The following is a 23,252-nucleotide window of genomic DNA, read 5'->3' on the forward strand; positions in this document are numbered from 1 at the left end:
GGTCTTCAAGACTCTGTAATGACTAGACTCTACAATATGTAGGACAGCAGATCTTTTGGATACTGATCTCTGTTCTCCTGTTTGAGGATACAAATGCCCAAATGGTAACCACCATCTCTTAAAATTCCTTGTAGCTAGAAGCCATCATCCATGCAGTGGTAGCCCTACCAAGTACAGCTGTCTCAAAGAATTAGTGTTACTTAATTGTTCTTTCTTTTTATGACTTATGCTAGTGTCATTGCAAGGTGAACAGCAACCACTTCAGGATAGGGGGAAAAAAGACTTTCAACTGCATAAAAAGTAATTGGAGCACTGCTATCCTTAAAATTGGCGTATAACCTAACAGCAAGTGTGAGGTACAATAATTGACAAGGATCTGCAGGTTACTGTCTTGAAGGTCTTCCATATTAGCACATTACTGAAGTAGAAGGGGGATACTGCTTGTGTCCTAGCAGGAGAAACCTAACGGTTCAGCCGGAGAGGTACTAGACAGCTGGTAACGCAGCAAGAGGCAACATGCTATCCAATGCAGTATTTGTTATAAAGGGAAGGCTTGACCTTTGCAGTGCCTGACTGAGGCTAGAAATAGACAGGAAGACAACTTGAATCATTTGGTCCTGTCATAATAATGAGGCAAAGTCCAAGATACATCTGTTACATGCAATTTTTCTTCTGTGAATATTAATCATAACTTAGGAGGAAAAAACACACCCAAGAAAGATAATTAGGAAGTTAAGGGGAAAGGGATCTGAGACCACTTTAGCAAAGAACTGTGGTCCAACCACAAGTCTGGCAAGGTTTAAAATTTTAGATTTTCAGTGTTCTTCACTGTGGTTAGTTCAAATAGTTTGCCTTCTAAAATTTCTTTCTTTTGTTGAAGGAGTGAAGGAAGCTTAGGGGGGAAAAAGTATTCAGAGATCTGTTTGAAAAATGGTTGCAGCTACAGGCCATATGTAAGACAGTAACTTACTCCAATCAAAAGGACTGCATAGATGGGCATTTAAAGGAGTAGGAAGGACCTGAAGACAAACTTTTTTAGTTCCACACTGGTAACCAAAGCACCTGTAAAGGATGATCCCCAATCCTGGGCTCCTTAGTCAAGTGAGAAGGGGGCTGTGGGAACACAATCACAGTGCCACAAGGTGTTGTGAAGGGGAGAAGGTCCATGCTTCCAGGTACAGAGCTGCTCTCTTCTAAGTTCATTCCCTTCTGCCAGGAGACCTCCTCCACAGTCAGACTGCCCTGGGAAACTACACTGTGTGGTGTCCTGTGGTCCCGTACATCTTCCTCTGCATTGACTCAAAGTTTCTTTCTAGTCTTCTTTCATTGCTAAACAGAATTAATGGAGAAAGTGATAAAAAGCTGAAGCTATTTCCTCTGATTAAGAAACATTCTATCTATTACAATCAAGTATAGAGCATCTACAGACAGTAGGTTCCCTTTGACTGTCTTAGGCGTGAGCTTTGACTACCCACCACTGGAACGTTAAAGGTACACAGGCCATAAATAGGGGAAGGAAGCTGATATGACTAGGCCTAATGTAGTCCATCACAGCTTTTATGATGCAGCTTGACAACATAATGTGACTAACCTACGCACCCCATCAATCTCCTGGTTTTACTCCCTTTCCTCCTTTTTGTTACTCCCTTTTATTCCCTTTAGAAAGGGAGTTTTGAAAAACCTCTTGCTGCCCATCACCTTTGCATCTCTGGATAAGACATTCAGAAAGTTGAAGCAGCAGTTTTTCTTCTTGGCTTGAGACTGATCATAGTTATTAAGTCAGAAAACAGTCTCACTGAAAGCTTCTAAAGCTTCTAGGGAGATTTCTAGGTAATTCAAAGCCAGCTAGAAACTAGGAACCAATTAGAAGAAAACTGCCTGTGCATACTGGGAAGCCATTGCAGAAGTTGGATGTAGCTAAAAAAAATCTAGCATATTGCTAGTTAATGCAGCCATCCTTGTTGGCACCTCCTTCTAAGGGCTAGCCACTGGCAACAGAAATGGCCCAACTGAAATTACAGCAAACAGGGCTGTCCTATCAGCCAAAGTGGTTTATGCCTTTGAAGTTCATTTTGCACTTCTTACAGGGTAGATGAGAGTTCAGGATTCAGCTTGGTTTGCAACCTGAGAGGAGGATCGCTACCAAAGTGTTTAAAACAAAACCCTTAATCCTGCTTAATTACTAAGAATTACTGGACAGAAAGAAGGCTGCTGGATGACAGCCAGATGAATGAACACCTTGTGTACTCTCACCTGAACTTGCTAAGAATGTGCCCATTACACAAGCAAGGCGCCCCTAGTGCATATCCTAGCATGTCATTAAATCGACCCTTTTGTTCAGCAGCCACTCATAGCATTTTCCTAAATGAAAAAACAAATCCCATTTCTCACACAGACATCTTCACAATCTATATCAACTTTGATTCTTCTACTATTGCTATGATTGCTGTTGAAGGAGAACATTGCAGATCACTCAAACATGGTATCTTGCATTATTTCTCTATCTATTCATGAAAGCAAGCAGATTCACATTTGTATTAAAATCAGGTAAATTCATTAAAAAACCCTCAGTTTTTTTATTTGCTTAAAGCATTGCATGATCAGAGACGATTAAGATTGTTAAATACACTTCTTGTTATAAAGAGTAAGGCATGGTTCTCTCAGTTGTATCACTGACTTGCCAGGGGGTATTTCATCTCCCAGTTAAAATGTGAGTATCCATGTAACAGGAGCATTGGAGGCTTTGTCAGCAAAATCTAACCCATGAAATCATTAACTTGGAAAACTCCACTTTCATTCAGACATAGTACCCGTAAAACTCTTTCAATAAGACTGAATGTTGACTAAACCTGGAGACCAAGTTATAGCACATGGAATTGTACTTCCTTGTGAAGGTACAGTATTATGTAGAACCATACTCAGATCCTAATATGCTAAATTCCACTTTTTTTCATGTTTAAGTTCAGGGATAAATCAAACCTTTGAGGTGTGAGTCACTCTCTAACCAGCCTCTCTACATTTTTATGGAAGATTCAAAATTACAGGCTCATTCTGATAGTCTCATTAAGTACAGCACTACTACTAATGTGAGAGTGTCTCAAGCTCAATGCTATAATTTGGTTACAATTCATATGAAGATGAGCAAATGTTGCCATATTTGCATTAGAACTGAAGCCATCAAATGTCTCCCTCAATAGTGTTCCTTTCTTTTTCCAAATTAAAAGCAGGCAACTCATCTGTTCCTTGCCATTTTAAAATAATGAATTGTATCAACAATTCACTGAAAAGTGAGACAATGGTTTTACATTTTAATTATAGTTAACTCCCATCTAATAATACAAAAAAATCTAGCTCCCTTTCCAGTTACATGATTTGTAAACAGTCAGGTTTTGCAGAATCACCAAAGGATGTAAGAAACCAAGAAAATATTTGGTACAAAATATATTTCCTTCAAGCTATCTTTAACTGACAACCAAAGCTGAAATATTATACATACTAGCCTAAGTCTCAATCAATAAGTGAATGATTTCCAGAATCTATACTCTATCACCCTGAAGAAATGAAGTGTTCCAATATATTGCTTTCTAAAAGAAAAACTGCTATTATTGTTCCAATAAATAATTATATACGGCTGGTTAATTCTTCAGAGTCGGCAGCAGACTGAATGATTTTGAAGAGTGTGTGCAGACTGTTTAAAACACTGTAGCTCAGACAGCACTGCTGTTTTCACTGAAAAGCAAAATGCACCAGACAGTGAGTGATGCTGCAGCCTCCTGAAGTCCCAGAATAAGACCAGAAGAAATTTTCGAGTTAGTACAAAGGGGAGCAAGGCAGGATTAGCAATCGGCAGGTTTATGGTTTGTATTATTTAGGCAGCCAAACTAAGTGATCACCAGTCTCAACGTATGAAATAGACCCCTATGTGTTCAGAGGATGGCATAATACATGAGTTTTTCAGAAAGTTTGTTGTGGTTTAACTTGGCAGGCACTTGAACACCACACAGATGCTCTCTCACTCACCCCGCTCCAGTGGGATGGGGGAGAGAACAGGAAAAAAAAGTAAAACCCATGGGTTGAGTTAAAGACAGTTTAATAAAACAGCAGAGGAAAAGAATAATAATAAGGGTAAGAGATCATACAAAATATACAAAAGAAGTGATGCACTAACCAATGCCCAGCCTGCCCCTGAGCAGCGATTGCTACCCCCAGCCAACTCCCCCCCATCTTATAAACTGAGCGTGATGTCATACGGTATGGAATAGCCCCCTGGCCAGTTTGGCTGTGCTCCCTCCCAGCTGCTTGTGCCCCTGGCAGAGCAGGGGAAATTGAAAAGGCCTTGACTTGGTGTAAGGACTACTTAGCAACAATTAAACCATCAGTGTGTTATCAACATTCTTCTCATACTAAATCCAAAACACAGCGCTATGCCAGCTACTAGGAAGAAAATGAACTCTATCCCAGCCAAAACCAGGACAAATTTAAGATGTGTTTGTGTTTGAAGTTTCCTATCTCTCAGTTTCAGGCCATGGACAAACAGCTCATGGTTCTTAGTGACCTGCCCATCAAGGGTTATTTTTGGACATGTACATAAAGAAATTTGGTTTAAAAAAGCCCACACAGGAGAAACTAGGGACACTTGAACTGCCTGTGTGGGCCTTAACAAAAGCACACGGTGATAGCAGGAAGTTTAAAATCAGGTTTTGGCACTCATGACCAAGACTGTCAATTGTTTCAGGCTTCTGTTTCCTTGTAAATCATTATCAAATCCATGTATTTCCTCCTTGGAGGGAGTTTCTCAGTGCTTCACAAACACTGCCCCTATGTTCCTTTTGAGCCAGCATAGCTTTCCTAGCTGGTCTATGTTAGGGTATAATCCCATCAACATGATCCTTGCAAAAGGCAAGAGCAGCATTATCAAACTTTAGCAGTCTCTTCCCTTTTATAGTAAAATGAGTTGTGAAAGTAACTATCAACAGAGGATTTCTCATCTCAGGGAAACAGGTAGCCTTTGATCTGTAGCCAATAACGAATCGTAGTGGATATAGATCCATCTGGAATTAAGTTGGTTTACAACCTTTATCATAAGGAAAAAGAACAACATTATCATAGAATCACAGAATCGCTTTGGTTGGAAAAGACCTTTAAGATCATTGAGTCCAACCTTTAACCTAACCCTGACATCCCACCACTAAACCATGCCCCCAAGCACCTCATCTATCCTTCTTTTAAATACCTCCAGGATTATCTGCTCCTTCAGCAAAGTTCACTTGCTATTTGGTAGCGATGGACTTCCTCCTCTTAGCTAAGATTAGCACTATCACCTTGTAAAGTAACTTTAGACTTGGTATCATTCAGTAAGGGTCATGAAGACAGTGTCTTGTCTCAGGGCAAGAAACATTTATGCCTTCATATTAACATGTCGTCCAAAGTTTCAGTAAGAGGATGGAGTTTTGGCAAGTGAGTTCCGTGATCACAAATTAGATTTAACCATCTTGATATTTTATGCTTACCAAAGCCCACTTTTATGATGCTATGAAAAAACAAGGAGCATTAGTAAGAGAATCAATACAATCAGACACACAACAATATCAAAGGTTATGCACATCTATTTGAAGGAAATGTTATGGAATAGTTTGAAATATTATTGCCTTTGCCACCCTGAAAATGTTTGTGCTACTTCAGTGACAGAACATATTCATAGTCACAGCAAAACTCAGCCAAGCAAGATATAAAAAAAGCTTATTTAAATGTATTTTAACCCATCATGAACTACTTTGATATTCTATACCAGAAAACATCTATGTAGTGAAAGTATGTAATAATATAGATTATTTGATTATTATGCAAATCGCCACGCATAAAGAAAAGTATTCATTCTTCATCCTTGAACATTCCCTGAAGTTTAATTTGGAACCTGATTTGCATTCAATTAACATTTTAAAGCACTACTTTCTATTTTGTTTGCCTACATGATTTAAATTATAAGAGCAATTCTTTGCTTTTAGAAAAGGTGTGAGATGGGAGAGTGTTTTATGCATCACTAGTCTATACACAGATCCAGCCACTGATGCACCTTCCGTCCTGCGCTTGACAACTCTGCTCCTTCACTTGCAAGGCTTGGCACTAAGACAGACCTGAGCCACCATTACTTAGTGAGAGAACCCATCAGTCACCATTGCTCTCTTCTCTGTTGAGCAGCACAAGAAGGGAAGTTGGGAAAGACAGTGCGATGGGCCTTGCACCTTATGTCTGCCTGCATCCTCTCCTGCCTGTGAGGTGCACATCAGTGACTGTAAGCCACTGTTCCAAAACATGTAATTTAAGTGGTGAATCCCAGAATCTGGGGAAAAAACTGTGTCCAGATGAACATACTACATTAGAAAAGGATTTAAAATAATTTTGCTAAAATCTATCCCAGCGTATAGAGAGTCTGGGATTTGGGGAATGTAGTGAAGTATGATTGATTTTATGAACTGCTCGATGACCAATCTGCGCAGGCTCCGGAGCATTTGTAAGGACTTGACTTAAATGCATCCAAAACAGAGTATTAAGCAAAAAAACCTTAAGAATGGCATAGTCTAACCTAGGCGTATTGTGATACACTCTTAAATGCATTCTTACACAACTATACATGAAAGAAGAAGTGATAGTTCAAAGAAAGACAGTGACTTTCCTTTGAAGTAGGCGAAAAGTATTCACACAGCCAAAGCTGTGACAGACAAACTCTAGCAACTCATCCTGGAGTGTTTTACAATGCTATTACCCCCAATTAGTCATCTCTATGCCTGTGGTTGCTCCCCCAAGCAGCTAAAGAGCAGTATTCATGTCAATCATATTAGTTGAGATGCCAGTTTTGAACTGCAGTGACAGTCTTGGACAAATATTCCTTTCTCATATCTTTGGGGGTGGTAACTTCCAGCCCTGGGACAGGACAAGCAGCTGTGGAAAGGAAACATCTTAGCAGATGGCTATAGCTGTTTGCTTCAGTGCACATCAGTCAGCAACTTCAGCTAAAGCTCCTCAGACTGCCTCACAGCTATCACCTCTCAGGTGCTAATTAGCATCTCATGCGAGATCTGATATGTGACTGCTAACATTATGGATAAACTTAATATGCACTAACATATCCTTTGTGATGTGTTAGTCTGAGTTCATAACCATAAAATGCATCCTTTAAATGCTTTAAATATGGTTTTCAAAAGACTCCAAACTCTAGGTGCTGCTGAAAAAAATTAGTTGTTTGTTCTGTAAAAATTCATGGGATTTCTTTCGTCTGCTGAGACTTACAGGTTGCAGAGTTGAACCTGAAAGAAACATGACAGTCTGCAAGAAAGGTGCTCCCAGATTACCCTTGCTTTCTGCATGGCCACTACAGCAAGCTGTTCATAATTGTCCTGCTGGACCAGTTCTTGAGGTTGTGTGCTAGGTTAGTCAGATATTCAACATGTATGGGTAATTCAGGGTTCTCTAAGAAAGGAGGTGTCTCTCCACGCTAGTCTATAAGGTCTTCCTTCTTGAAGGTTTGAGTCATGATGATTCTTCATTAATCTTCTAAGGATGTTCCCAAGCCCAAATTTCTCACGGTTAAGCTTCCAGCTTGTAGATGTTGATTTTCACATGTGCTTTTCACAAGAATTTCAGTGCCTGAAACTTGTGGGTCAAAATATTTCATCTCATTTGCCCCAGTATTCTGCTTAAGGTAAATCAGCATTTTGGATATTTTGAATGACTGTCAGATTGCAACTGTTGTTACAACAGTGAAAATATCTGATGATAGATCACATCTACAGATTCCTAGGAATAGATCACACAATGGCCAAGTAATATTTTCTAGTACTTTGAGGAGATAAAGTTCATGTAGCAATTTTCATGGTGTGTTTATGACAGAACTTGAAGCACTACTTTAGCTTATAATATATAGCTAATATACATAAATCAATGCATATTCATCCCAATTGCACTGAAAACATACCGAACAAAATAATCACTGAATGTTTCTGTATATACTGAATGAGGAATGTAATGTCAAATCAGCTCCACAACTGAACAGAAAATGGAGGTTGCTAAAGGTGCCTGACTCCGAAGTGGAAGCATCTAGTCAAATGGAATAGTTAAGACCCAATAAAATAATTCTGTTTGAAAGAAAGAATAAAATAATTTAAAGAAGGGGAGCACAAAGAGATCAGGTGTCAAATGTAGGTCAGAAAAAAAAAAAAGTTTCTTGTTTCCAAAACAAAAATCAGTGAAACTTACATGTTAGGTTCATGTTTCAGTTAGGTTCCTTTCCTAAAATACTCTTAAATTTCTAGAAATGGGATTATCTAGAAGTGCTGCATCAGATAATTAAATTCATCAAGTTAACAGAGTGCTTTTCAATCCTCCCTTTCTCTTTTCTATACACAGAACACACACATTCACAAAGCTGCATCATGTTAGTATTACTGGGAGAAACCAAGAATGTCATCAAAGTGATTTCTTTCCTGGAAAACAGCCACGGTCTTTTGGACGATGTATTGACAAAAACCTTTCCATGCTTCACTGTAATGTGATGCTGGGTACTTGTGTACTTCAAATCTTTCCAATGGATAAAAAAAAACAAACCCAAAAAATCTCCCCCAAACCCAACTCTATTAATTCCAGTGAAAAATATTTAATAAAAACCAGTACACTTACCTGGAACAAAGCTTCCCTGGACCACCTCCTTATAAGCCCACCAGCCTTCATGGATTTTTGGTGAATTTTGTTGAGCTAGAAAGAAAAAATCAAAGAAACAGTAAAATTAAGGCAAGGCATATGAAATGTTTAATGACATAAACTTTGGAAACTCTAAACAAGGTATCACCTTCTACAGAAGAGCCATTCCTCAAGTTCTGAAGTGACGTTTATTCAATTTATTGAATTTTGCTAAACATTTGTATCTTAGAGGACCTTGTCCCTGTATCTCATGCAGTAAAACATACTCAGCTTCTGAAGAACTGATCACTAAACTTAAAAATTCAGGTAGAAAATGAGGATCTGTAGCACTATTGATGGTTTCTGTGCCATCCATAAATTCAGTATGGGATAAAAATGCAGAGAAGAGCGCGCTCATATACAGTAGTCAATATCTGAGTCCAGGTTGATGGACTGAAAAGCAGTTTCTCCCCTTCCTTTCCCAAGTTCTCCAATAATCTCTCACTTAGAATGGGAAGAAGTGACAGAGTGAACCACAGGCAATAGCTGTGTCTATAACTGCTTCTCTCATCCCATGGGCTCTGAGTTCCAAAACCAGAACAGAAATGCATAGCCCATCGCTTCGCAAATACTGGCTTATGCTATAATGCTGAGGCAGGAATAGAAGTTTTTTTTCTGCTGTCGTCTTTGTCTGCAATGTAGCGCCTGCTACTTATCTGCCACTACAGTCGTCCTGGTAGCTAGGCAAGGTACTTGATTCTGTTATGCATAGGTGACATGCAACTCTATTACAGCTGCGTTTGATAGCACAGTGCAGTTACACAATGGAAGGTTTCTTTGAGCAATATTCCGAAGGCTGTAACAATAGAAATCTAAGCTTTGGATAACGTTTGCCCCTGATGAGATTGTTGCTTAAATGACTTCTCTAAACTCCTGAAAAGCCAAGAGCAGAAAGGTCTTGATCAGTCAGTTTGCTACTCATAAGGTCATTACTTCTCTTTGTCTTGAGGGAAAACAGAACTGGAGCAAATTTTCTGGTCAAAATGTAAAATCGCTGTTAATTGGAAATACTTTCAAAGGGCATACAGACACACAGCAAGACAAACGTGCAGTTGATTTCCATAAGATAGCAGATCAGAGCTGATATGCAAATATGTTCTGCCTTCACTTGTATTTTCTATTTTCAATTCTTTTTTCAATTCTCTTTCAGTGAGCTACAGAAAGCTCAGCTACCTTGTGTATCGTTAGCTTAAATTTTGGGTTGGTTTTGTTTTATACAATACTTTCAGTCTCTTGCACTAGGTCCAAGAATTTTTTAACATAAATATGCAGGTTCAGAAGATGCTGGATTTAGCAGCTTTCTGCTGCAGTTTCAATTCTAGATCACATATTATATACAAAAGACACAATTACCCTGGGAAAAGTTCCAGCAATATAATAAAAATTGTTGCTGTCATTAAAAATTACAAAGAGGATGTGACATTCAGACTAAAAAGGATGCAAGATGAGGACCATTACATACTGTTCTATGAGTTACAAAACAGTATTTATGATTTAACTGGCTGTAAATTGCAGAAACAAAAGTGAAGCTAAAGTTAATTGCACATACTGACAGAAGGACCAACACTCTGCTTGAGCAGAAATCCAGACGCACTAGTGTAATGGGGTATGTGTGGATGCAGATTTCTCCTTCCAGTACTGATGCTCGTACAATTAACTGAATGGTGACATGTTAAACTGAGAGGACTATTCCACTGTGCAGTCTTTACAGTTTGCAGATGACATTACCGTCATTATTTTATCTTTAATACCATTGCCTAGAGAACTCAAACTGTGTATGGCTTTGTTGTGCTGGACTGCACTATGCAAACATTTGGAAAATGGTAAATCACAACCCAAAATCAAAATATCTGAGCAGCAAAATATTCATATCCAGCCTGAACTGCAATTTTTTGGATCTCGGCACTGGTTGAGACTTAACAGAAGTCCTTCAAGATTTCAGGATGCTTCAGCAATAGGAGAGGATACTAATAAGTGAGTCCCAACAAAGCACAGCAGTCATTCTTCTACTTAAAATTTCCCAGAAAATTACATTGCATTAAAGTTGCATCTTGTAGTAACATACACAGGTAAAACTGGTTCAGCCAACCAGAGGCAGCTGCATTTCAAAAATGGGTGAATAAAGTATGTATGTAGATAGAAGTAAGTTAGGAAGACTTCAGGGAGGATGGGGATTTTCAAATGCAACTGCTTACTGTCAGCATTCATAGAAATGTATACAATCGAAAAATATATCGCTTTTGCCTACTCTGTGGCCAATCTAAATGATCCGTGCCAGGTTCAGAATCAAAAATAATCCATTATTCAGAGTTTAAATTAAACCAAAATCAAAAGAGGCTGGCTCTGCAGCTCTGCTTCAGTGTGTTGCCCCAACACTTAGTAAAGCTAATTCCAAAAGGAGTATCAGGAAAACTAAGACTTTTGTCATATTTTTTCAAATTTGCTGCATTAGTATGGAACAGACTGCATGAGATGAACAAGAAAATTAGATTATCAAAGCTTTGTACTAAATAATTGGATGCCTGTGCAACTGCTTCAGCTATCAGAGAAGAGCATGACCTGTCATTGCTCTTCACATTCCACAGATACCAGATCTTTATCTCTTCAATACACATGAAAATGAAACACATAACAAGGAGTGCAACAAGCAAAATAAGTTGTTGTGCTATAGCCATGTAAAATATCTAAGGTAGGGCAACAGCGATGCTGGGAGTCCTGCTGATTTACAGAAAACTGAGGCCATTGAGGAAATCAAGAGGAAAGGCAGGTGGTTGTTGTGAGAGAGCAGCTAGGGAGACAATCCCCCGTGCCATGCTCTTTCTTGAACCCTGAAACCTCAATGTTTTATACCAGTTCAGGCAAAACAGCCTGTAAAATAGTGCAGAGAGTGATTGAACACAGATTTCCACTCTACTGTGCATATAAAATCTAGCTTGGTGCCAAAGATTTACTCTGACGGATCCTACAGGGACTTTGCTTAGAAAGGAAAAAGATTTATAAAGCTCTCATTTCTCTGAATGCAGAAGGAGGCGGTCTGGTAAGGCCAGGGAAGAAAGTTTGTCTTCCAAAAACTTCTCCTAAACCATTACTCACATCTGTGTTACGCAAGTGGGCAAGAGGTCTTATTAAAGGAGAAAAAAGCTGTTCTCTATTTTTGAAACATAATCAGACCCATAGCTGGATTAGCAATGGAACAAGGGAATATAAAATTAGAATGAACAGACATATGGACAATCCTTGCTGGGAATCCTATCTGGGACACTTACACCTGATGCACGTACAACACAGGGTCTCTACAATTGGTGTATCAATGCCCATCTGACAGAATGGCACTATGCCTGGGTAAACAGGTTCAACCTTATGGCTCAGAAATTGTTGCCAAGGAAAAGGATTCTTCATATGTGGCCACCTCATGACACTGAAAATAGCAAAACTCTCTCAGCATCCTTCTTATTTCAGTTAAACTATTGTAGCTCTCATTGCAATTCTCCCCCTTGAGGACCATAATGCGTACTTGCTTTGTGGATTCTGATACTCCCATGTTCCTATGACAACACTGCAGCTTCTCCATGGCAGCTCCTTTCTTTGGCATGACCTGTCATGTAAGATACTGAGGAGGCAAAAGGTCTAGAAAGCAATTCTGTATTCCTAATGAGGATTGAATACCTAAAAAAACCCCGCATTTCTGATACATCAGAGACTTCTGTTTTCTCCACTAAAACCTAGAGTATGCCTTTTGCTTCCAAGAAATATTGATGCTTCTGCAAGGCACCAAAATAAACAGGCCCATATGACCAGACACTTTGCTGTTAGGAGCAGATTACCTGCACAAGTAGTTCTGCAACAGCAATGTCAGCATCAGCACTGTATTCTGCCATTAGAGACAGTCCAAAATGCCACGTTTGTCCAAAGTGCTAGAGGATATTGAATGACCTCCATTTGCGACAGCATTCTCTCCCTCGGTACTGAAATCACTAGTATCTGAGATTAGTAGCTCTGCTGATATAACACCACTATGTCAGATCTCTTTCACTGCAGCTGCTGTAGAGGAGACAGGATATTTATTTGGCGCTGAGATGACGTGCGTTGCTTTCATTTTGTCAGATTATTGCAGGTATGTCTCATTGCGGAGCATAAAATTACAGGCTAAATTCTGCAACGTGTTGGCAATTTTAGTTTCTTAGTGGCTTCCATGTATGGGGAAACAGCATCGTACAGGATCACAAAAATGTACAGTAAATGCAAACAGCAAAAGATGCCAATGCCCTGTAAAGTCATCAGTTAACTATATCTAGCTTAGAGGTTAAAATGAGTAGGCTTATGTTTCAAAGAGAAGCCGCTGCTCAGTCAGTAAAACTATTTTAAAATATGATGCAGATGCTCAAATGTCTGCACATAATTTGCAGCACAGAGGTCTGCATCCTGTTGGAATGCTAATGCTGACATAATATAAAACACTGTAATTAATACAAAATATCTCTCAGTAAATATGCTTATTTGCAAGATATAAACCAAGTCGTTCTACAATTACTTATTTACTTTCTATACTTAAATAAAGATAAAAAGGCTTGTATCTGATGCCATCATTTATGTCATTCACATCTGAGCAGAAGCAAAGAGTGGAATCCTGCCAGATCAGAATTCTCCATTCACTTTACTGCCATTTCACACAGATGAAAAATTCTAGACTGTGGAGAATCAGGCTCACAGCAGTTAGGAAAAAATCTTTTTTCATCTGAATTTTATTGATCTGAGCTCTTCTCATTGCTATATTAATCACTCTGCATGCTTATCCCTACTCAACTTACATCCTAAGAGTCTTGCTTGTGATAACCTGGCTTGTTTTGCCCTGGCATTAAATACATGATAACATTTTTATCACTGTTACCTCTTCTGCATAGTTATGAGCTTAAAAAGAAAGTCAGTTGCAACTATGAGCCATATAGTTCTATAATAAATTTAGTGCAAAGCATTAATTCAGCGCTAATACTTTGATATGAAACTCACAGGAAAATGGCATAGTGCTTACTACAAGAAAAATAAATTCTCAGATCTGCTATTCCAGTGGTGAACCCTGAAAATGAAAGATATATTTATAAGGTATTAGATGCTGGTGTGACCTTCACCTATATCCACCCTTTGTGTCCCACAGACTACTGGCTTTATAGGCCTTACCCTCTTTCTCTCCCAGCTAGCAGAAGCTGCTGCTCAGCTATGTAATACTATTTGACTTCCCATTCAGAGCTCCATAGCTCACTCTGAGTAGCTTCATCAGTCCCACGGCATCTTCTTCAGTAATTGACAAGTAATCCAAGATGGCTGTGCCTTATCGCAGAAATTAAAATTAGAGGAATTTTCCTGTAGTGTTTCAGAAGATCATGTGTTCTGATAAAAAATTAGCCCTACAGAGAACAGTGCAGGATGGTTTCAAAAAAACCAAAAAGGCCATAAGAAAAGGTTTAATCTTTTTTGTTAAACAACGTTTCCAGAATCTTAGGTAATATACAAACTTTCTAACTATTTCAAATAGTTTTAATTGCTGTATTTTATACAGATATTTTGCACGCTGTTAAACGCAAGGATGGGTTGCCTAAACTTTGGAGGGAAGACAGACTTACTCAATCTAAATAATCAGTTTCAACATCTTCAGTCATACAAGTACCAGCTTTTGGCTCACAAGAAGAAATGCCCCTTAAAGCAAATGGAATACACATGTATAAAGCTGACCTGACAGCAGGGGAACTAAGCAGATGCAATTTCCTGAAGATTCAGCCCTCTATAATTAATGTTCAGTTTGTTTAAAACAAGTCTGTACATAATTGCAGCTATTATTTAAGATGTTTTTATGCAGCCTTTTTCTATTAAAAGAACCTAACAACACACACTTCAGGCACTATGTAAAGCATCATTTATAAGTGATAGTTACAGGACAAGAAAAGTTAGCCTGCTTATGAATATTGCAGCCTACATTGTATCCATCACCATACGATGAGGGAGGAAAAAGAAAACAAAGGATTATAAAGGGATCAATAAATAAAATGCTTTCATCAGCTATGCCAGATTTTTTTTTATAACGTTTTGCTCAGAAAACATGCAAATGCTCTTTCATTAAGTTAATACTTTCCAATTCTATAAATCCTTCTTCCACCATCCCCACGTGTAAAAGCTCCCACTGCTGCTGTGAATTCCAAACAGTATTCAACACAAGCAAAATGGACGTGACCTGTTTTTATCACTTCAGAGGGCAAAAGTAAGGCACTATCATGGAAACTCTGCTACGGCACAGAGACTTGACTATTCGGTATATTTTCTATTTATTGTAATTTTGTTTTCTGATAAGATTCCAATTAAAAACCTGGGTCAAAGGCTGAGATTTCATACAACAGACTCATATGTGTGCTGGTAGTAGTGACAATGTGGCATAACATTACAACATTGTAAACAGCTGTCCCTATGTAGTTGGCTTCTGATGAGAGCCACCGAGTGTCCAGAGTCACTAAAAGTTGCTTGAAGAGCCATAAACTAAGATGTTTACAAGTACTTAAGCCCATGTTAAGATGCACATTCTGATTACAGCACTCTCACCGGAACTCTGTAAGACTTGGGTAGTACGTAGTAATAACTCAGTGTGCAGGAAGTAAAAGGTATGTGTGGGGCTCGGCTCTGTTCAGCAGAGAGAAGGATCTTGTGCAGGTATCATTCTTATCCCCTCCAGTCAAATATATTTGTGAATGTTTTCACGAAAGAATTTGAAATCTTAAAAGGCAAGGAAAGGGCCAAAGGCAAGGGATAGCCAATCTAAAGGCCACTGCACAGAACTGGCAGGCAGGATGCCAGAACATCCTTTCTTCCTGTGCTATTAATCTGACAGGTGACTGTGCACTTTCATTTATCTGCCTGTAAAAACTGGCTTGTAATACCAGTTACCATCCCATTGCTCAAGAAAGGAAATAGCAAGATTTAGCAGAATGGATCCCATGAAACTGTGCTTATTAGGTGTGTGTAAGTTGTGCTTCACTCAGCTGTAGAAATATAATCGCTTAACAACTTCCTTGCTTTCTGACTCCTGAATACTATCAAAACAGTTTAAATAAGCTTATGTGTAAGAGGAATCATTCCCAATGATGTTTGTGAAGAACATGAGATGAACATGCAAGACAACTGCATGCTATAAGCTTATATGTAAGAGGAATCATTCCCAATGATGTTTGTGATGAGATGAACATGCAAGACAACTGCATGCTATATCATGCTGTTAAAGGAAGCTGTATGGTTTTGGGTGGTGGGTCCTAAATTGTAATAAGCACTTTTCCATAAAGCGTATATGCCCAAACATGCAACTGCTATTTAAGTTCCAATATAAACAAACAAAAGCACAGGTTGTATCTAAAGCTTTTAGTCAGAAAAAGTTAAAACTATTTTGACTTACTCTTCCCTGAGCACCTGAATACCCCAATGCAAATGATGGATTGCACTGCAGGGTGAATTACTTTATGTCACTGCACCCAATTTAACATGAAACTCTGCATACTGTTCCTAACTCAATTTGTAGAACATCAAACTTCCCTATAAAGCTGCTGTCCTTTTAATGTGACTAACACACATGTACAAGCATTAGACCACACAATGCAAAAGGTAGGATGTTCGCCCTGTCCAAGTATTTTTTTTGCTAACATGGCCGGAATACTAAGGCAGTGGTACACTTAATGTTATTTTCTTCCATTTTTAAAGTCATGCTTTTTTCATAATTTCTTTTTTCAGCAGAATTTCATTTCTGAAACTATTAAGAGACAGGGAACTTCTCTATAGCTCTCCATGTATGCTGTCTGGGAAAGCTGAGCAGCTTTGTTTGATATGAAAGAATGCTGAAGGTTCTACCTACAAATTACTATCAACTAGGGATGCGAGCCTCTGCTTCCTCAGACCCCATACATATCTATAGGATTCACATTACTTTTGACTGAGGTACAGTTCTTTTCCTTCTATGTCCCAAGAGTCAAAACTGCATCAAAGCTGACTTACTGCAAGAAAGCAAAGCAATTAAAGTAATGCAGGAGAAAACCACATAGCTGTATTGCAGCAATTAGAAAATAATATTGATTGCAAGCAGTGTGGGCAACTCAAAGGGTAACACCAGAGACTCAGCATCTTTCATCTCAGTCACTGGTGGCATGCTTAGGGTTTCATGGGTCCTAAACCACATTAATACAATTTGGCTGTCTCAATGTTTTCCAGAGTCTTTGACGGGAGTGTTAGCACACACAGTAGCCCACTCTATGTTGTGTTAGATGGGGTAGTTCCTCTCCAATGAGTTGTTTAATCCTGTCTAGGTATAAATTCTGAAGAGCTCTATAAAATAATGTAGTAAGAAGCAGCGAGATATCTTGTGATTCTAACTTCAGAATAGCTCTTACTTTACATTGCACTGCATGCCCTCCACTCCCATTAATTTCAGTGTGGTTTGGGGACACTCAGTAACTTCAAAGAAATGGCTTCAATATCCTTGAGCCTTTAAAGTTCAATACATTATTAATGCTAAATTAATAGGGCTTCCTTTAAAAGGAAACCACTAAGTTCCTTCCTCAGAAGCACATACGATACTGACGTCTCATCGGGTTTCTGACCCTAGCTGCTCTCTGTGTTCTCTAAACAGAAAGTTACCAATCGATAATAGTAGAAACAGTCGAGGCCTGTCCTGTTAGCTGCCACAGGCAGAAGTTTTTTTTCTTTTCCCAAATCTTTGGCTCCAGGAAAGAGAACTTATTTCTTCAGCGGTCTTCCCATGAGGGAGCTGTGCCTAGAATTTAAGTATTCATCACTGCTTAGGCCAACTCAAGGGGAAAAAATAAAAGGTCTTCCAATTAACCTCAAGACTAATGGCATGGCATCGATATTAGGTACTTGATCCTACAAAACACACAGCAGCCTCAAATCCCACCAAATTCGACAGCACAGGAAAACTTGCAGCCCAGAATGTAATATGGAAACATTCTAAAGAGCTGTATCGCAGGCAGAGCATTCATAATGCTTAAGCAATGCTATTACGAGCATTTTCCACATTCTTAACAAAGGGACAAACCTGAAAAAGAGGGAAGAAGGCTGCCTTTAATCTCCCTTGAAAACTCATCAGAACTAGGAATGGCAATCTGTAGCTCTTGTACATACATTACTCTGACTTCAGTCAACACAAAATGATGCACTTTCCTGAGACAGGAAGAGTCGTTTTCTCCTGGCTGACATAGCTACATATAAACAATTGCAGCAAACAACACAGCGTCATTCAAAAGCTGATGGCAAAGGGGAGGCAAAATTATTTTGATTATACTGAATTGGATTCAGAGACCTAGATTTCGGTCATCCTGGCGTTGACAGTCAGGGCACTAATCCAGATCATCTCGCAGCTCACTGGACTACCTAAATCCTCAGCTCTTAAACCTTATGTCCTGGCGCTTTCTGAGATCACAAAGTCAAAAAATGTTTTTCTGGCCATATAATAACAGCTTTGCTAGCATCAAGAAGAAATCTAATGTCAGAGGATAAGCCAAGATATGGATCCATTTCAGGCAGTGGCATCATGACAGAAAATTGAACCCATCATGATGTGGCTTTATTGCAATTGCTCTTCACCATCGCCACTGCAGTTTATCAGTTTCTTAGCAATAGCTGGGTCTTGGTTACTAGACATTTCCTAACAGAATGGGGAGAAAAAAACAACAACTTTCTAGCTAATTTTTTTGAATTGATAAGTGACAGCCTTTCTTCCAGTAAGTAGCAGTACTTTCAGTGGTGTTAAGAAGATTGTGATGTATTTTTCAACATACTGTTTCAGACTAAATCAGATCTTGACTTTCTCAGAATAATGTTTCTACATCATGCAGATTTTCAAAAGAGCCAAGTTTATGCATATTCCCATTACTATACATGGCAAGTAAAGAAGAATCTTAAATAGCAATGAACTCATTAAATTCCCTTTAAACTGCCAAAAAGGGCTAGGATCATGGGGTTTACTTCTGTGTGCTACCAAACAATGAGATGCCATGAGCTATGAAAAATTCCAAGGTCCATGTTAACAGTACAAGGTTTCTATATAAGTTTCCTTTGCTCACTTTCCTGGAAACACTGTGGGGGAAAAAGCGTGTATTACTGGAGGCAAGAAAAGGGACTGAGAAGGATATTTGCTTCTGAGATAATTGGGGCAAGTCAGAACAACTCCCAGCAAGCAATGATTCTTAGAGTTCCCAAAAAGCAAGCAGAGACTCTGGCCCTGCATTGTAAAAAGCTATGCAAGGTTGCAAAGTGCCATTATACTTACTCTCTATGTCATTAATGAGCTCCAAATCATTTAATAAAACAAATACACAGCTCAGAACCCCATCAGTACTAAACTGTCCACAAACATGAACTTACTTTGCATAAACTTAATTTACAACACAAGTGGCAGCTTAGTAAAGTAGAGAAGAAAATAAAATAGTCTTATCAACACCTCAATCCACTTAAGTCCCTGTAACCCAAGTGATGAAAAATCAATCCCTACGAATATATTTCACTACTATCTGTTTACCCTAAGTAACCATTACTGTTAAGGTGAAAGGTTATCCAAACCTGGAAAAAGTGAAGAAAAGCAGCTTTTTTTTTTTTTTTTTTCAGAATTCTAAAATCAGAGATGGGAAATAATTGCAGAAAAGTTGAACTGCAGTAGAGGAACTGAGGAGCAGCAAGAGGGAAAAATCATTCTAGTCAGATCAGCTGCCAGGATAAGACAAGACAGATAAGAAAAGAACATGTCTTATTCATCTCAGATGCCAGCCATGTTATATTATATCGACATTCCAATTCATTAATTACTGCTTAGATATTACAGTGATGACAGCCATATAAATACCTGAGTGTAGAGCTTTTACTGGTTTATTTTGGACTATTGTCAAAAGGCATCCCTAAAATTTTTACTAGTTTGGAAGCTTTGTTTGTTTATCCCACTTGTCAGTGAAGACGGGGAACATTTTTTTTTTTTTTTTAACCTTGTCATACTCCCAATCTTGACAAGAGACAAATCACTCTCCTCGCCTCCCCCCACCATTTTTGCTTCCCTGCAGTTCTGTGGAATATCCCTCAGAGATTACTTCTATCATCCATCTGTCCATAGTTTTGTTTATCCACTGATCCTGGAAGAAGTCATACCCTTCCCCCTCTCTGGACTGATTCCTGAGACAGCAGTGTTATTCTGGCACTCTGCTGCTATTCTGTTATTCCTATCCCAACCATCAATATTCTTGGCTAGAAATGATGCAGCTCCATCTACCTTGGATGACTGCAGAGAGCAGCTTATCCTTCTGAACCCTACTAGATTTCTTGGCTTCTTGATATTTGCAAAGGTGTCCCCTATTCATACTTCTCAGCCACTTCTTTAGCCATTAGTCAAAAGCAGTGATATGCTTCTTTCCTCTCTCTTGTTTAGTTTTGAAGTTAAGATGGAAGATATTTCATGCTGGCTGTGATGCCTGTACCTGCTTCATTTTGCTGATCTAGAATTTTAATCACTTTCTAAATTATTGATGCAGAAATCCCAGGTAGAAAAAAAAACAACAACAAAACAAACCACCTTCATTTGGGTATCTGTTATTCATAGCTTGCTCTCCCTGTCTTTGAGAGATGAGACTTTGGACACATAAAAGAAAAATTAAAAAAAAAACCAAAGGTAATAATTTAAAAAATGTATTTAGTTCAAGGGAACTGCACAGAGAAATATGCCACTGCAAAGATTTCATCAGGGATTTCCTAGCTTTCTTTCTTTTCATCTGTGTCATCCTGTTTCTTCCAAGTCAAAATCCACAGAAGATTCAGACAGTCTTTTATTCTTGCCTGTAGCAAGAGGAAATAATTTTATTTTTTTTTAGTGAGGGCAAAACCAACTCAGGACCGGACATGGAATTTGTAGATTTTAAATTTCTGTTTCCCTCCTTATCAGCCTGGCATATCTAAAGCAGAGATGCCTGGTAGTTTCCAGTGTCCTTTGAACACCAGACAGCATTGCACCTGTTTCCCAGGTTTCTTCCATATTTCATTTATATTTACCTCTATTCTAAAGACTTCTAAAGGTCTACTTCTCTTCCCTTTGTATTGTTCAATGTACCACCTTTGGTTAAGACATTGACTGAAAAAAATAAAAGAAATCCTAGGAGCTGTGACAGCCCTGCCTCCTGCGCACACCATGGGGCAGGACTTCTGGAGACAAGCTGCAAATGGGCTCATTCCAGTAGCTCAGCCATAAAGTCTAGCTGCCTGCCAACTATTGTGTGAACTACTGAATGTGACAGCAGTCCAGAAAAACCTGTCCATCAATAATACTAATTGCCTACATCATTTAATATATAAAAATGCTAACAGTTGTCCATCTATTGACATGTATAGTTATTCAACTTTAAAAACACAACCACAATGCAATAGTACAAAGTAATATACTCCAACAGCAGTAAGTCCAAGAGCCCCAACACACCAGCTTTCAAAATATCAGAAATAGGGGGAAATGTCCTTGAATTCAGGTCAATACAGAGAAGCTTTGTTTCTTTCAGTTAAGATTCTTATTGTATTCAATTTTGATCAGTGGATGCTTCAAAGAACGATTCAGGATAACTCTGGCAAATTCATTGCTGTGCAGCTGCCTGAAGAACACACTACATACCCTGGAGACACAGACATCCCATACCTGATGATTCACAAATAAATGCCTGCTGAGTCCTCCACATATGCTGAGTGCTGTAGATGGGAACAGAGAACAGTGGGATATGCAGACCTATAGATCTATTCCATAAACACAGCATCTAACAAAAATCATGCCTTCATGTCCTGTACCTACCTCGTTCCCTGTGTTTCAGCCTTTGCCACTTAAGCCTTTGATTTATGTATGCAGAAAAGGTTGCAGGTACAGATGAAAAAGGCATGGCCAACCAGACTGCCCACTTGAAAGCATCTGCAATCCTGAAAGGAAAGTATCAACCACATTCTGCTGACAGGTGACTTGTCATTGCCTTTCCTATGATTTGCCTCAAGTCACGCATGGCATACATATCCAGGCAGATACAGACTGCTCTGTCTCTCAGCAGGTCACGCAAACTGGAGTACACAGTACCAGGCTAACTTGGCTCTGTGGCTGCGGGATCAGATCTGGCTTGTGTCTGGGTGGTGAGGAGCACAAGTGGATAAGGTACAGGTGGAAAGGTATGCAGAAGTTGGTGACAACGCTGATGGGAGAAGTCAGACTCTGTAGGAATTAAATTACTCCCAGTCCTTTGATCTTCCCACTGGAACACACTGAATTTTATGCATAACATCTCTGCTACTCTATAAACTCTAAGTCCACTTGAAATAACCTCCCGAATGCTAGATAAACTAGTCAGGAGATTAGCAGTTTTTTAAAAAATATTTGGAATACTGAAATTAATCTAAAGCAAACAAACTTGTTTGCATCAAAAAAAAAAAAAAAGAAAGTTTGACATTGGTCTCATAGACATTAAAATTGTCACAGTAATAGCCAGGAGAACCCGACTGAATTCTGCATATTTTAGTTCTCCCCTTCGTATAAATGCCTGCCTAGCTGTTCATGAAACTCTACACTAACCACCAGGGAAACCCACTGAGGGCTGATGAATAATGCACACAAATCAAAGTCCACTGAATCTGGCTGGGTGACCACACAATTATGCAATGAACAATACTACTGACTCTGTAAACTTGATTTTGAGCCCTGTTAGACAGATGCTTAGGGTCAAAATTGGATGACGAAACTGGATGCAGGGAAAAGATCTTACACCAGGGTCCTTTATCCAGCTTTCAAATTCATACCTGGCCAGGCTCACTGCGACTGGCATGCTACAACACCAGGTTTTCACTCAGCTACACAGGAAACTAAGCACAGTACCAGAAGATGTCAACTTATTTTACGTTAGTCAGACTGATCTCTACCCTTCTACACATGCTTGGAGTTGATCCAGCCACATACCTAAACGGAGTCGTGTGTTTTCTTAAATCCTTATGGCACTGTGTATGTGGGATCTGTTTGTTTTTTCCCCAACACAACTTTGTGCAGCAATATGTTGATATTGTGTTTTAACCTGGCAGGCAGCTGAACACCACACAGCCGCTCCCTCCCTCACCACCCTCCCTCTCCTCCCTCAGTGGGATGGGGGAGAGAATCAGGAGGGGGAAAAAAGAAAAAGATAAACCCCATGGGTTGAGATAAAGACTAATGAAACAGTAGAGGAAAAAATTAATAATAATAGAATATACAGAATATACAAAACAACGGATCCTCAATGCAATTGCTCACTACCCGCTGAGCGATGCCCAGCCAGTTCCCGAGCAGCGATCGCTCTCCGCAGCCAACTGCCCCCCCAGCATGACGCCCTATGGTATGGGATAGCCCTTGGGCCAGTTGGGGTCAGCTGTCCTGGCTGTGCCCCCTCTCTCAGCTTCTTGTGCCTCTGGCAGAGCATGGGAAGCTGAAAAATCCTTGACTTGGTGTA

General features: G+C 39.2%; 1 protein-coding gene across 1 annotated transcript in view; it reads right to left on the reverse strand.

Annotated features, from left to right (window-relative positions):
- The window catches only part of CA10 (carbonic anhydrase 10), a 204,932-nt gene that overhangs the window by 157,530 nt on the left and 24,150 nt on the right, over window positions 1–23,252 (reverse strand). The window contains exon 2 of the mRNA XM_009636001.2: window positions 8,674–8,748. Coding sequence (XP_009634296.1) covers window positions 8,674–8,748 — 75 coding nt within the window. The remainder of the gene's footprint in view (window positions 1–8,673; window positions 8,749–23,252) is intronic.

Source organism: Egretta garzetta, unplaced genomic scaffold, assembly GCF_000687185.1.
Source record: "Egretta garzetta isolate BGI_Z169 unplaced genomic scaffold, ASM68718v1 scaffold213, whole genome shotgun sequence".
In the NCBI taxonomy this organism is placed as follows: Eukaryota; Metazoa; Chordata; class Aves; order Pelecaniformes; family Ardeidae; genus Egretta; species Egretta garzetta.